This window comes from Aquarana catesbeiana, linkage group LG03 (assembly GCF_042186555.1).
Source record: "Aquarana catesbeiana isolate 2022-GZ linkage group LG03, ASM4218655v1, whole genome shotgun sequence".
Taxonomy (NCBI): Eukaryota; Metazoa; Chordata; class Amphibia; order Anura; family Ranidae; genus Aquarana; species Aquarana catesbeiana.
Window position 1 is genome coordinate 665,003,250 of NC_133326.1, and position 12,255 is coordinate 665,015,504.

At 44.1% G+C, this 12,255-nt stretch overlaps 1 protein-coding gene across 1 annotated transcript in view; it reads right to left on the reverse strand.

The window, feature by feature from the left end:
* The window catches only part of LOC141133437 (complement C3-like), a 363,837-nt gene that overhangs the window by 178,899 nt on the left and 172,683 nt on the right, over window positions 1–12,255 (reverse strand). Inside the window, exon 15 of the mRNA XM_073622825.1 lies at window positions 2,777–2,906. Coding sequence (XP_073478926.1) covers window positions 2,777–2,906 — 130 coding nt within the window. The remainder of the gene's footprint in view (window positions 1–2,776; window positions 2,907–12,255) is intronic.

The window sequence follows — 12,255 nt, forward strand, 5'->3', positions numbered from 1 at the left end:
ATCAAGAGGGGTCTCTTATGGATATTGGGCCACTCCTATGTGTTTTGGGGGGCAAAACGGGCAGATATGAGACCTAATGGGAGGCAGTTAGGGATTCCCAGGGAGGATGCTTGTATACGTTGGGTAGGCAGGCCAGGAATGCAATGGGCTAGGGTGTTGCCGGAAGTACAGCATTTCGCTCGCCTGGACAGACCACCAGATGTGTTGGTGCTCCATGTTGGAGGCAACGACCTGGGTGGACGTCCCAGCCGGGAGCTCATAGAGGACGTTAAGATTGATTTCTTGCGTTTGAGAACTTCCTTCCCTGAGATGTTAATTGTTTGGTCCGATATTGTGGCCAGGACGAATTGGAGGTTGGCACGGTCGGTAGACCGCATAAACAAAACCAGGATTAAGGTGAATAAAAGGGTGGGCCAATTTGTTATACGGAATGGAGGTTTGGTAGTTCGCCACTGGGAGTTGGAGAAGGATGTTGGGCTGTACCTGCGAAGGGACGGGGTTCACCTGACCGAAGTCGGCATTGAACTTTGGTCCCTGGGTTTGGAGGAGGCGATTCGGAGGGCACTGCGTGTGTGGAGGGGCTCCCAAGGGTAAGGGGGTCACCCTTGTTAGCGTTGGCGGTGGTCTTTGATGATGGTAACTAACCCAGGAGATGGAAGTGTGGGGGGACTCAACGGTTATGGGCCCCTATTGGTGTGTACAGTTAACACTGATTAGCTGAAGATGGTAATGGTGACACTGCGGGTAACGAGTTGTCTTTGGGCTGATGTTATCACGGCCGTAGGCCTATTATGATAGAAGGCCCGCAGTGTAGATGTGGAACAGAAGTTACGTTGGGAAGTGCCGTCATTGACCACCAGGAGGAGAAACTGACAGTTGATTTTGTTACGTTAAAATGTTACAGATATATATATATATTTTATATAGATTTATATTGGTTAATAAAAGGCTGCTATGGCCAGTTTTACTCCAACATGGTGTGGTGTCGTCACTATAGTTAAGGATAAAGGGGGACTTAAAGTTGGGGTATGATAGATGGCGGCAGCCATTAAAGAGAAAAGGTGTGCATCTTATTTACACTGGTCAAGAGAGGCATGGAGCAGGTGGAATGAAATGAAGCTAGCAGAAGGCCGGCATGACAGAGGGATAAGGGTACAGCAAGGGTTAAACTGGAAGTTGTTTTAGATTTATGGTGAGGGGATTGGGTACAGGTAATGTTGAAGGGGGAGGGGTTTAGGTTATTTAGGGGGCAGGAGGGGTCCCGGGCAGCATTGTGGGGAGAGTTACAGAGAGGAAGAAGTTTCCCACCCACCCTCCCTGAATAAGTGGTTGTGTATCTTGGGTTAATGTTTTATTTACAGGTGGTATGATGGATTACGTCGTGGCAGCATATGAATGGCGGTGGTGGTGGTCTTTGATGATGGTAACTAACCCAGGAGATGGAAGTGTGGGGGGACTCAACGGTTATGGGCCCCTATTGGTGTGTACAGTTAACACTGATTAGCTGAAGATGGTAATGGTGACACTGCGGGTAACGAGTTGTCTTTGGGCTGATGTTATCACGGCCGTAGGCCTATTATGATAGAAGGCCCGCAGTGTAGATGTGGAACAGAAGTTACGTTGGGAAGTGCCGTCATTGACCACCAGGAGGAGAAACTGACAGTTGATTTTGTTACGTTAAAATGTTACAGATATATATATATATTTTATATAGATTTATATTGGTTAATAAAAGGCTGCTATGGCCAGTTTTACTCCAACATGGTGTGGTGTCGTCACTATAGTTAAGGAGAAAGGGGGACTTAAAGTTGGGGTATGATAGATGGCGGCAGCCATTAAAGAGAAAAGGTGTGCATCTTATTTACACTGGTCAAGAAACAGTTACAAAATACACTGTTTGACTAAATGTACGCAGACACCTAATCAAATTATTGAGTTGAGATGTTTCCATTGAAGGGTACTGGTAATGCTGCAACATACAAAGGTATTTTGGATGATTGTGCATGTCCAACCTTGTGGTAACAGTTTGGTGAAGGTCGTTTTGTGTTCCAGAATGACCCCTGTACCCAAAGCTAGCAAAAAAAAAAAAACATGAATAAATGAGTGTGGTTTGGAGGAACTCGAGTGGCCTGCATCCAGCCCTAACCTAAACTCTACTGAACACCTTTTGCGGTAAATTAGAACACAATTTGTGGGCTAGCTCTACTTGTTCAACATCAGTCTGACCTCAAGAATGCTCGTTGAGTGAATGAGCACATATTCCCACAGAAACACTCCAAAATATTGTGGAAAGCCTTTCTAGAATAATGAAGGCTAATAAAGAGTTTGTGTAGAGGGAGTGGGCAAATTCATATTAGAATGGGATGTTCAACAAACTCGTATAGAGGTGTGATGGTCAGCAACTAATGCTGGGCTTTCTTGTTGGAAAAAATAAAAGTCAGACGTAGCCTGGCAGTACATAAGCTCCTTTGACTAGGAGCCTCACAACATCCTATAAGATGCTGGGTTTGATATCTACAGGTGTTTACTGTATGGTTATTGAAATGGACTGCGTCTGTGCTTTATATTTCAGGTGTGACAGAATTCCATTGTGAAAAGAATAAAATAGCTAACTAAAAACTGGTTTCTTTAAGCGAGCCAAGAATGAGGTTTTTTAATGATATTGAAAAAAAAAAAAAAACAGAATAGCATAAATTTATTAAAGTGACCAAAGGCTGTGGTGCCATGGGCTTAAGACATGAAAAGGTGAAGAATTAAAGCAATTCCTTGTACATACCAAATCTCTGTTTCGTGACCATTCCAAAATTTGACTCTACAGCAAGTCCAGCATCATAGAATACTTCCATGTTATTAGCACCACTACCTGGAGTGCAGCCAATGTCAGACTTCTCCACGATGTCCCATACCTAAGAGATAGAGAAATGTAGATTTCACATAGTTTTCCTACTGTTTCTATGGCCTGTACTGAGGTCTAAATTAATCAAAAGGCCCACAGATCTGTATAAATGAGCCTGTAAAAGCACCAATTGACGTTAAATCCAAACAGCGATCAACTCTATTGATTTTTTGCAGGCTTGGGTGGAGTAGTGAAGAATTTTACATTTTTGTCAGATTTTTTATTTCTGTACGGAGCTCTATTGGGGAAATTTGTCCTCACTACCTGACTTTGTGACACCTGTACCCTAAAACCGATAAGTGTTTGTCACTGGGATAGAAAAGCGCAGACAACAATAAAAGCATTGCCAGAAGCAGGGCCGTCTTTAATATTGATTGGACCCTGGGCAAAATTTTTCTTGGGCCCCCCCTCCATGTAATTTTCCTCCCAACCTGCTCTGAGACATACAATAAATAGCAGCTAGACTCAAAATCCATTTACTGAATCAGATCAGGCAGCAATTGCGATTAGTTGCCAGAGGTTACAGTGTATAATTACCGCTCACTGTATGGTTGCTAGAAGTTACAGCACACATTACGGCTCACTGATTAATTGCTAGAGATTACAGCACATGATTTCTGCTTGTTGATTGGTTTCTGGAGATTATTGTACATCAATACTGCTCACTAATTGGTAGCTAGAAGTTACTGCACATCATTACTGCTTACTGGTTGGTTGCTAGAGGTTGATTGTGAGGGGACCCATTAATAGACAGAAAACTCCTAGGAATCCTAGGATTCCTGGAATCAGTGGCAGTGCTGGGGGGAGGGGAGGGTGTGATAAATGGCAATACTAATTTTTTTTACCGACTACCAATATAAAGAGGAGTTTCGACACTGGCCACCAATGTAACCGGGGTTTACACTGACTACTAATGTAATAGAAGCATTCACAGTAACCACCAATGTAAGTAGGGATTTACACTGACCACCAATGTAAGGGGGACATTCACACTGGCCACTTGTATGAATGAAAGGATTCTACACCAAGCACCAATGTAATGAGAAGATTTACACTGACCACCAATGTAACTGAGACATTTAGCCTGTGTTCACATTTGTGTATTGGGAGCGCATGCAAAATCTCTTTCCTGACACCACAGAAACGTGCTGCCTTTTAGCAGGTACACAGTAGTGCCATTAATTGTTAATGACACCCTCACACATCTGCTGACATGTGCTGTGCAACCGTGTGATTTTGAAAGAGGGTTTTGGACTTTCTTCCACATTTGTAGCGCATAGAGCAGCCCATTGAAATGAATGGGCTGCCCTACACGTGACCTACATCTTTATCCACCTTGTCAGTACACCATTACATCCTAAAACCCCTGATAACCTCTGCACATCAAACCTCCATCCTCTCCACTCCAATTCCCCTCCTCTTTAACTCTACCTGCCTCCTATGCTCATCTTTGCACCCACCTTTGTTTCTTCTATACAAACCTTGCTTGCTCACCTGTGCACCCCAAACTGTAATTTCACTGCCTACCTCTTACCTCTGCACATCCCACACTACCCCCCCCCCCCCCCACCAATTTGCTTACCTTTGCAGAACAGGCTGACCACAGTTGTAGGCAGGACTTTCAAGCATGCCCCTTTATCTCCCCACTGGGCAGCATTCAGTATAGGTGATGGTGGCTATGACTTCAGGGAGGCATGATATACATATGAATACCGCCTCTATTTATATATGAATACAGTCGGTCCGCTGCTATTTACATATGAATGCAGTCGCTATTTACATATTAGTGCCAGTATTTACATGTAAACACAGGGTCTGCAGGTGAGTCATCTGTACACAATGGAGCAGAGCTGGGCAGCATTAGTAACAGAACTTCACACTGAGATATTAGGACACAGCACGGGACTAAAACCTCAAGGGACAAGGGAATTTAAACTGGAATAGTTGGCAAGTATGAGGCAGCTGCTTTGTGCCCCACAGCAATGACAGGGCCCAGGGCAGCTGCCCCGTTTGCCCTGCCTTAAAGACGGCCCTGGCCAGAAGTTCTAACCCTTGTGATACAGGAGCTCAGGATCACTGCTCACCGCTTGTATACATGACAGTCTTTATTGAACTTGAAAAATAGTCCATAATTCTGGTGCAATGGAAAATGAGAATAGCTGTCATTCCACTGGACCAGTCCCACACTAGGGTTTGGGGTTTTCCCGTCTGCTTCAGGGGTCCCAAGGAGGACGTTTGGAGGTTCTTCTCACCCAAAACTCTTTGAACCTCTGAAATTCCGGGTCCCTAATGAGAACGTAGCAATCCAGAGAGTATTGCAAATTAGTCCTCTCGTTTCCAGCTGGACAACCTCAGAATCCCTCACTCAACATTGCCTTCAAACCATACCCATAATAAGTATAACCATAGTCTTTTAGAGACTGGTATGTAAATCAACATAGAGGAGCACTGCACTAGGTGCCCCATTTTCTCATCTCAGAACATTGGTAGGAACACTGTCCTTACAAGTTTAAAGGTAAACTATCGTGGTTTTTGTTAAGTTTTGTTTAAACTTTTAGTTTATGTGTTTTTGAACTCATGTTGTATATACAGTGCATCTGGAAAGTATTTACAGCGCCTCACTTTTTCCACATTTTGTTATGTTAAAGCCTTATTCAAAAATTGATTAAATTAATTATTTTCCTCAAAATTCTACAAACAATGCCTCATAATGACAACAAAGAAGTTTGTTTAAATCTTTGCAAATTTATTAAAAATAAAAAACAAAAAAAAAATACAGGTACCTAAGTATTCACAGCCTTTGCTCAATACATTGTTGAAGCACCTTTGGAACCAATTACAGCCTCAAGTCTTTTTCAGTATGATGCTACAAACTTGGCACATCTATTTTTGGGCAGTTTCTCCCATTATTCTTTGCAGGACCACTCAAGCTCCATCAGGTTGGACGGGGAGCGTCGGTGCACAGCCATTTTTAGATCTCTCCAGAGACGTTCAATTGGGTTCAAATCTGGGCTCTGGCTGGACCACTCAAAGACATTCACAGAGTTGTCCCATAGCCACTCCTTTGTTATTTTGGCTGTGTGCTTAGGGTCATTGTTCTGTTGGAAGATAAACCTTCACCCCCAGTCTGAAGTCCAGAGTCCTCTGGAGCAGGTTTTCACGAAGGATGTCTCTATACATTGCTGCATTCATCTTTCCCTCAATCCTGACTAGACTCCCAGTTCCTGCCACTGAAAAACATCCCACAGCATGATGCTGCCACCACCATGCTTCACTGTAGATATGATATTGGCCAGGTGATGATGGAGGCCACTGTGCTCATTGGGACCTTAAATGTTGCAAAAAAAATTCTGTACCCTTCCCCAGATCTGTGCCTCGATACAATCCTGTCTTGGAGGTCTACAGACAACTTCTTGGACTTCATGGCTTGGTTTGTGCTCTGACATGCACTGTCAACTGTGGGACCTTATATAGACAGGTGTGTGCCTTTCCAAATCATGTCCAATGAACTGAATTTACCACAGCTGGACTCCAATCAAGTTGAAGAAACATCTCAAGGATGATCAGTGGAGATTCACCTGAGCTCAATTTTGAGTGTCATGGCAAAGGCTGTGAATACTTATGTACATGATTGTGCCTGATTTTTTTCGTTTTTTTTTTAATTTTTATTACATTTGTAAAGATTTCAACCAAATTATTTCACACTGTCATTATGGGGTATAGTTTGTAAAATTTTGAGGAAAAGAATTAATTTAATCCATTTTGGAATAAGGCTGCCTGTAACATATCAAAATGTGGAAAAAGTAAAGTGCTGTGAATACTTTCCGGATGCACTGTATTTATCTTACAAATACATATTTAGCAAAGCCTATACACATGATATGGGTCGCACAAAAAAGAAAGCACACAGCAGAAGCTGTTTGACTTTAGAATCTCTCTTGCCAAATTTCAGGAACTGGATCATCTGCTGGTGGCATTGTGGTTCTCAGATCTGAAGGGAGTAGTCCCAGTGTCCACCAGAAGGTGTCCCCCAGCAGATGGCTGGAAGGATATTTAGCCCCTCTTCTAGGTTTACCACGGTGCCTTTGAGTTTTCCCCTGTGCTCCAAACATCTTGACCATGCTGCCCTTCAACCAATGATGTGTGCTTGTGTGCCTGCTACCCTGACTCTTGCAGCCTTGGACCTGATCCCTTTACCTGTTTCCCTTGTGTTTAACCCACTTCCTGCCCCTTCTCATCCGATGTTCCTTGCATTTCTTGCCTGACCCAGCCTTACCCGATCTCTCCCCTTGCTTTGTATATAGTGTATCATAGTCACTTTGTTAGTTAGGTAGTTTTTCATTAGGTTTTACTTGCCAATAGGGATGAGCCGAACACCCCCCGGTTCAGTTTGCAGCAGAACATGCGAGCAGGCAAAAAATGTGTGCGAACTTGCGAACCCCATTAAAGTCTATGGGACTCGAACGTGAAAAATCAAAAGTCCTAATTTTAAAGGCTAATATGCAAGTTATTGTCATAAAAAGTGTTTGGAGACCCGGGTCCTGCCCCAGGGGACATGTATCAATGCAAAAAAAAGTTTTAAAAACTACAGTTTTTTCGGGAGCAGTGATTTTAATAATGCATAAAGTGAAATATTAAAAGTGAAATATTCCTTTAAATATCGTGCCTGGGGGGGTGTCTATAGTATGCCTGTAAAGTGGCGCATTTTTCCCGTGTTTAGAACAGTACCGCAGCAAAATAACATTTCTAAAGGAAAAATTGTCACATAAAACTGATCGCGGCTGTAATGAATTGTCGGGTCTCGGCAATATTATTATTATTATTATACAGGATTTATATAGCACCAACAGTTTACGCAGCGCTTTACAAAAAAAAAAGGGAGACAATATAGTTATAATACAATAAAATACAAGAGGATTAAGAGGGTCCTGCTCAGAAGAGCTTACAATCTAATAGGGTGGGGCAGGTGGTAGAAAAGGTTGTAACTGTGGGGAATGAGCTGATGGAAGTGGTAAAAGATTAGTTAGAGACGTCATAGGCTTTCCTGAAGAGATGAGTTTTCAGGGAACGCCTGAAGGTAGCAAGAGTAGGGGATAGCCGGACAGTTGGAGGTAGTGAGTTCCAGAGGCTGGGAGAAGCTCTGAAGAAATCCTGGAGACGAGCATGAGAGGAGGAGACGAGAAAGCTTGAGAGTAGGAGATCTTGAGAAGAGCAGAGAGGACGAGTTGGGTGACATTTGGAGACAAGATTGGTGATGTAGCTTGGGTCAGAGTGGTGAATGGCTTTGTATGTTGTGGTTAATATTTTGAATTTAATTTGCTGGGTGATTGGGAGCCAGTGTAGGGATTGGAGGAGAGGGTTGGCAAACACTGAGCGGTTGGTAAGGTTTATAAATCTGCCAGCAGCACTCAAGATAGACTGAAGAGGGGATAGCCTATGGAGAGGCAGGCCAATGAGAAGGGAGTTGCAATAGTCAAGGCGAGAGATAACAGGGGACTGAATGAGGACCTTGGTGGTTTCATTTGTTAAAAAGGGGCGAATTTTAGAGATGCTACGGAGGTGAATCCTACAAACTTTTGACAGCGATTGGATTTGAGGCTGAAATGACAAGTCAAAGTCTAGGATTACACCTAGTACCCTGGCGTGAGGGGAGGGACTGATGGTTGCATTGTTGATTTTGATGGAAAAGTCATGGACGGGGGCACAGGCGGGGGGGAATATTAATAGCTCAGTTTTAGAGAGATTTAGTTTAAGGAAGTGGTGCAACATCCATGCTGATATGTCAGTTAGTAAGTTAGTAATGCGAGAGGAGACTAAAGGAGTGAGGTGAGGAGTAGACAGATAGATTTGGGTGTCATCAGCGTAAAAGTGGTATTGGAAGCCGTGGGCAGTTATCAAGTGACCAAGGGAGGAGGTGTAGATAGAAAAGAGAAGGGGTCCAAGAACAGAGCCTTGGAGGACCCCCACAGAAAGGGGCAATGGAGAGGAGGAGACATGCCGCGTAGACATGGTCAAATTTTCCGACGGAAAATGTGTGATAGGACCTTGTTGTTGGAAATTCCGACCGTGTGTGGGCTCCATCACACATTTTCCATCGGATTTTTTTCCATCGGACACACAAAGTTTGAGAGCAGGCTATTAAATTTTCCGACAACAAAATCCGTTGTCGGAAATTCCAATCGTGTGTACACAAATCCAACGCACAAAGTGCTACGCATGCTCAGAATAACAAAAGAGATGAAAGCTATTGGCTACTGCCCATTTATAGTCCCGACGTATGTGTTTTACGTCACCGCGTTCAGAATGATTGGATTTGTGTGTATGCAAGACAAGTTTGAGCCAACATCCGTCGGAAAAAATCCATGGATTTTGTTGTCGGAATGTCCGATCAATGTCCGACCGTGTGTATGGGGCAACAGAGTTGTAGGTGACACTGAAGGAGCGCTGTGATAAATAGGCAGAGAACCAGGATAGAGCAGAATCTCGGAGGCCAAGGAAATGTAGTTTATTGAGAAGGAGTGGGTGGTCAACAGTATCAAAGGCCACAGAGAGGTCAAGTAGTAGGAGTATGGAGTACTGGCTGTTGGTTTTAGCAGTTAGTAAATCGTTAGTGAGTTTTAGTAAGGCAGTTTCCGTGGAGTGCTGTGAGCGAAAGCCAGACTGTAATGGGTCAAAAAGGTTATTTTCACTGAGGTAGGAGCTAAGACGGCTGTACACTAAGCATTCTAGAAGTTTAGAAGTGAATGGGAGCAATGAAATGGGTATATAGATAGAATAGATAGATAGAATATGGAATATAGATATAGATAGAATATAGAAAAAACTCATTAAAAAAAAGGGCATGGGTTCCCCTCCCCAGTCCATTACCAGGCCCTTTGGGTCTGGTATGAATATTAAAAAAAAAAATTGCGTGGGGGTCCCCCAAAAACCATACCAGGTCCTTCTGGTCTGGTATGGAAATTAAGGGGAACCCTGCACCAAATTTTTTAAAAAATGGCGTAGGGGTCCCCCCAAAAATCAAACCAGACCCTTATCCGAGCATGCAACCTGGCAGGCCGCAGGAAAAGAGGGGGGGGGCGAGAGAGCAGCCCCCCTCCTGAACCGTACCAGGCCACATGCCCTCAACATGGGAAGGGTGCTTTGGAGTAGCCCCCCAAAGCATCTCATCCCCACAACCCTTGCCCGGTGGTTGTGGGGGTATATGGGCAGGGGGGGTATATATAGGGGACCCCCATATTCCGCCCCCCATGTGAATTGGTAACGGGGTACCCCTACCATTTCACAAAAAAAGTGTCAAAAATGGTGAAAAAGACAAGAGACGGCTTGGGACAAGTCCTTTATTAAAAAATAAAAATGTTTGCAGTTGTGCCATACTCTTTCCATTTTCAGGTGATGGTTCGAACAGTTATCTGTGAGATGTTCAAAGCTTGGGATATTTATTTATACCCTAACCCTGCTTTAAACTTCTCCACAACCTTATCTCTGACCTGTCGGGTGTGTTCCTTGGCCTTTATGATGCTTTTTGTTCACTTAGGTTCTCTAACAAACCTCTGAGGGCTTCACGGAACAGCTGTATTTATACTGAGATTAAATTACACACAGGTGGACTCTATTAATTAGGTGACTTCTCAATGCAATTGGTTTCACTAGATTTCAGTTAGGGATATCAGAGTAAAGGGAGCTGAATACAAAAGCACGCCACACTTTTCACATGTGCCACTTTGTGTTGGTCTATCACATAAAATTCCAATAAAATCCAATTACATTTTTGGATGTAACATGACAAAATGTGGAAAATTTCAAGGGGTATTAATACTTTTTCAACGCACTGTACATCATTCCAGTTTATTACACATTTACACAGTATTTTTTATTTTTTTTATTCTGATTATAATAAATAAAAAAGTTTATACAGGGGGGGCGTGGCCAGTCGGGATAGCAGATGGACGCCTAATTCCACAGCTCTGAGCCAGGGGACAGAATCCAACGCCATCGGCTGCAAAAAACGACTCTAACCTACCCATCTACGTTCCTCACAGTCAGGGGACAACAAAGATGACATCCAGAAAGAGATTTACAGACCACATACCGCAAAAACTCACCGAATTTGCTTACAAGCCGGCGGGATGGAAGATCCAAGATGGCGCCGGCCAGGCCGCGCCGTCCACAGCATACACAGACCTGCCGGATGAGGAGACAGAAGATCCTCCAGATACAGGTACCGTGGACAACCTCCCCCATACCCCAGAAGGTGACCCCAACCTATGCAGCCCAGCGAAGGCAAAAATGAGGATAGACGCGATGCCGCAGCGGTCGCGGTACTCGCAACCTGAGGCCCAGGCTCCTACCCCTTACTCACTAGACCAGGCCTTACATTCCTCTATGGCCTCCTTCCCCACCTCAGGGCAGCCGGTCATGGACATAACGCTCAAGGATATGCTCATATCCCTGCAGACCTCCCTCATGACAGATCTATCATCCCTCTTCCACAAGATCACCACTGACATCCACTCACTGGATGATAGAGTGACAAACGCTGAGAGAGGAATACATGCCTGCACCTCCACAGTGAATGACACCATTGAAGCCTTTGAAGCTGTTAGAGAGGAACAGACATGGATGCGCGCCAAGCTGGCCGACTTAGAAGACAGATCTCGCAGAAACAACGTTAAACTGAGGGGGGTCCCCGAGTCCATACTACCCGCAGATCTGCCACGCTACGGAAAAGAACTGATGCACTTAGTTCTCCCTGAGGCCTCCCCGAGAGACGTCATTGTGGACAGAATCCATAGAATTGCTAAACCATCCCATCTAGCTGCCTCAGTCCCCAGAGATGTCCTGATGAGGGTTCACTTTTACCACATCAAAGAAAAACTGCTCATGGGACTCAGGGCTAAATCGCCACTACCAGCGCCTTACACGGGAATTCAACTATTCCCTGATCTCTCAAAATACACCCTCCAAATGAGGCGCCATTTGAACTCGATCAACAAAAGCCTACAAAATCACAATACAAATGGCGATACCCAGCCACCATTCTCATTGTCCGCAACGGTCAAACCCATGCAATTGGGGAACTAGAAAAAGGCCTGAAGTTACTCCACACCTGGGGCATAAACCCAGAACCGCCTAATCCTGCTCAGCATAACAGAATTTCATCCTCAAAACATCAAGTGAAAACATACAAAATTCACTAAGCCGATAATAGCAACAACAGCTCCCCTGTGCTATGGCTATCCTCTATTCCAGTCTTCTGCTACCCGCGGTAGTGACTCTTTGTACCCCACTACAGAGATCCACAGGTGCTCAGCACCCCCTCTGATTGGTATTCTATTTTTTGTTCTCTTTTTTACAAAGTT